The sequence below is a fragment of the Gavialis gangeticus genome, unplaced genomic scaffold (assembly GCF_001723915.1).
Source record: "Gavialis gangeticus isolate Ggan-Ray unplaced genomic scaffold, GavGan_comp1, whole genome shotgun sequence".
Lineage (NCBI taxonomy): Eukaryota > Metazoa > Chordata > Crocodylia > Gavialidae > Gavialis > Gavialis gangeticus.
Genome location: NW_017729025.1, coordinates 23,552,009 through 23,555,962, shown reverse-complemented (window position 1 = coordinate 23,555,962; position 3,954 = coordinate 23,552,009). Strand labels below are relative to the sequence as shown.

Sequence of the window (3,954 nt, the reverse complement as noted above, 5' to 3'; positions counted from 1 at the left end):
TTTCTACATGCAATTGTTATAATTATCTTACATGTAATGATAAAACATTTTGTTTGGGGTTTGGGGGTTGTATAGGAAGATAAAGACACGGATTCCACCAAAGAACCCCTGGATGACCTTTTCCCCAATGATGAAGATGATCAAGGGCAAGGAAGTAAGTGAGCTTCAGATTATATGAAACTTTTCTACAAAACAGGATTTGCTTTCCTTTGGAGAGCTGACTAATTAATTTTAAGAGCTCTGGGCCACTGTTTTGCAGCAAAAGGACAGCTGTAGTTTTCAAAGTTTATTTTATGCAGTAAACTGTGATAAAACTCCTTCCTAATATGCTTTTTTTTTTTTTTTTAAGCTTTTTATGCCAGCCTAGACTGATGGGATTTTTCCCTTTCAGGGGGCAAGACAAGAAGACCAATATCTGCTGCTCTCACTAAGTTGGGGGCCTAGAGCTGGCTTGATTGTAATTTTAGAGAAACTTTGATAGCCCCGCACTACCCCTCCCAGCCATTCATTAGGAATATATTTTAACACAAAATGAGGCTGTTTTCTCCCTTTGTAGCATAATTGCTTCATAGGTAATAGAAGTATGAAATACTGAAAATGTATTTCTGTTCTCAAAGTGCTTTGTGACTCCAAAAACTCACCAGGAGAACATCTGTCTACTAAAGCAGGGTCATTTGTTACTGTTACTTTTTTCAACACAGAATCTTCTCTGAAACAGTTAGATGAATTTGAGCATTGTGTATTTGATATTAAAACTGTATCTCTCTTTGTTAATGGCGTGTCAGAATCTCAAATTCTAAATTTCTTTCAAAATAAATTAAAAATGTATTGGCTTTCTTTCTGCAGTCCAACAGCAGCATAGCAGTGCAGCAGCAGCTGCCCAGCAAGGTGGCTATGAAATTCCAGCAAGATTAAGGACCCTTCATAATCTCGTTATCCAGTATGCTTCCCAAGGTAGATATGAGGTTGCTGTACCACTCTGTAAACAAGCACTTGAAGATTTGGAGAAGACCTCGGGTCATGATCATCCTGATGTTGCTACTATGCTAAACATACTTGCTTTGGTATACAGGTTGGTATTCTCATATGCATCCAAGTTGCCCATTAGCTGAAAAAAAAATATTTTTGGGAAAGTTAGCTAGAGACCCTTAAATGTGACTGTTCTATAATATATGATATATTTGAATTTGTTGGAGTACCTTGTGTATCTGTGACCCATGGGAGTTCTTTATATTAGGGTTTTGATAAGTTCCCGAATGTACTTCCACATCTCAGTTTGAGCCCTCTTTCTTTTAAATCCTAATTATCCTCATCCTCAACTCTTGAGAAAGTAGCCAAGTGACCACCTCTTTGGTAACACTAATTTCATATTGGGAGGCAGGATGCAGATAGTTCCTTTTTATTCCCATAGCATGCTACCTGAAATTAATTGTAACTTTGTTAACTCATGAAGTGAAAGATTGGGTCTTTTGTGCTCGGACATTTTGGCTGGTACACTGAAGCTAGCTAGCTATTTTTGCCACTGTTCACCATAGGAGATTAATCATTATGTAAATGCATTTTTATATAATGTAGGAAAATGTTAATTTATGTTTTTTTGTTTTGTAAAATTTAGGGACCAGAACAAATACAAAGATGCAGCAAATCTTCTGAATGATGCCTTGGCAATTCGTGAAAAGACTTTGGGCAAAGATCATCCAGCGGTTTGTATATGGCAGTGCTATGTTTTTAGTTTGTGTGTGTGTTTTACTAATTTTCTTTAAACTTATTCTAATATTAAACTCAACAGGAAAAAATTTTAAGACCTGGCTTATCACTAAACAGTACAGGTAGGAGGCCCCACTATAACGTTCTGCATTCTTTTAATACTTAATGTATGCCTTCAAGCATTTATCCATGCAAAGCTATTTCAGACACAGGTTACTCTGCTGTCACATTTATTTGATTCTGAATCAGATTGCATGATCTTTCTGTGAAAAATATAGGTTCTGAAGGAATATTTTAAATTGTGTACTCTGGAAAAAATCAATTGCTGAATTCATGTTGAAGCTGTACTTCTGATTTTTGCTTTACTGTTTCTGTTCAAAAAAGCATAATTCAAATCAATTTTTCATATTTAAGTCACTTTAATTTGGTAATGTATTGCTTCATATAGGCTATGTTACAGTGGAGCAACTCTGGATATGGTTTATATAAAATAATCGCTGTAGATGCAACAGGAATAAATTTATATGCATTCGGTTACCTTTCTGCAGGCTGGGTAAATATATTTCATGGTTTGCTGATGATGTGTTTTTGTTAAAGAATTTTTATTTCTTTCAATAAATTTTTTCAAGAGACCTTCACTGTACATGGAAGATATGAAAATGTCAGTGCACTGTTAAAATACTTTGGACTTTTTTTTATTTTTCACCAGGTATTCACATCAGCATGTTCCACCATACTAAATATTTTTCCACTATTGACAGGTGGCAGCTACTCTAAACAATCTTGCAGTACTTTATGGTAAACGGGGAAAGTACAAAGAAGCTGAACCTTTGTGTAAGAGAGCTTTGGAGATCAGAGAAAAGGTACAGAATGAGAAACCACCCTTCATATACCAGGGTGGTTGCATTGTGGAACAGATGACTTTGAGAGGTGAAGAAGCCTCCATCTTTGGAAGTTTTTAAGAGGTTACAATCAAACATTTTAGAACAGGGATGTTCGTGGCCTGAATAGAGTAGTTCAGGGGTGCTCAACCTCCAGTCTGCAGGCCAGATTTGGCTTGTGGTGCCATGTCATCCAGCATACAGGGCTCCCCAAGGGTCTGTAAATTTGGCAGCAGAGGAGTGGTGGCATTGCTCCCTTGCTGCCAAAGCTCTAGATTCATGCAGAGTGTGCTGGATCTGATGCCTTATCCCAATATGCAGGACCAGATAGGGGCAGTGTTGGGGCCCCAGGGCCCAATCCCAGCACAGCAGGGGTGGTGCCAAGCCCCTGGAACCCAATGCAACTGTGTGGTTGGGGGCAAGATGTGGTGCTGCACCCCTGGGGCCCAGTCCTCACATGTAGAGATTGGGAGTGAGTGGTGATGGGCTTTACAGGGTCCCATCCGGGTGCGTGGGGGAGGGAGGTAGTGACACCTGGTCCCAGGGCCCAATTTGGCCTGCAGATGGGTCCTGCCCTACTCATCTGGCACATGGGGCCAAATGTTTGAGCATCACTGGACTAGATGAATTGCTATGCTACCACCCAGCCCTAATTTTCTTTATTTGGGTCTGGTATTTTTGTTCATTAATGTATATCATGGGAAGAATAAGGCAACTTCTTAAAACAATTTAATTTTAAGAGGTTTTAAAAAGATTTGGGGGTATTCTAAAATTGCCAAATAACTATCGGGTAAAAAGGGGTCTATAAGTGAAGGGCTTTTGGATTGTCTTGTACTGAGATGACTATATCATTTGAATAAAAAAGTATGCTACTTAAGTTTAGTTGCTGTTCTGTAGCAGTGTTAAAATATTTATTCCAGTCCATTAGTATGGATGTCTGCATGCAGTACCTTTTTTATACTTCCTTAGTATACAGTATACTGTAAAAATAAATTAGTTACTTGAAAATTGCTCTGTTTATTATGATTTACATTTTCTTGCTCCATCAATTTGTATCAAATTTAATTCATATATATTTTTCACGCCTTTATGGAATACCTTAAAATTTAGGAAGCAGAAAGAAATTAACATGGCATACTTTTTGTGCTATTTACACATGTTATATATCTTTATAAAAAATAATTGCCCTTCATTTTTAGGTCCTGGGGAAGGATCACCCAGATGTTGCCAAACAATTAAATAACCTGGCCTTACTGTGTCAGAACCAGGGTAAATATGAAGAGGTGGAATACTACTACCAACGGGCACTTGAGATTTACCAAACTAAACTGGGGCCTGATGATCCAAATGTAGCAAAAACAAAAAA

At 37.8% G+C, this 3,954-nt stretch overlaps 1 protein-coding gene across 4 annotated transcripts in view; it reads left to right on the top strand.

The window, feature by feature from the left end:
- Positions 1-3,954, top strand: part of KLC1 (kinesin light chain 1) — an 82,250-nt gene that overhangs the window by 47,411 nt on the left and 30,885 nt on the right. For all 4 annotated transcript variants that reach the window (XM_019518505.1, XM_019518506.1, XM_019518507.1 and 1 more), the window contains 5 exons: positions 76-154; positions 847-1,072; positions 1,616-1,703; positions 2,469-2,570; positions 3,788-3,935. In XM_019518505.1, the coding sequence (XP_019374050.1) occupies positions 76-154; positions 847-1,072; positions 1,616-1,703; positions 2,469-2,570; positions 3,788-3,935 (643 nt within the window). The remainder of the gene's footprint in view (positions 1-75; positions 155-846; positions 1,073-1,615; positions 1,704-2,468; positions 2,571-3,787; positions 3,936-3,954) is intronic.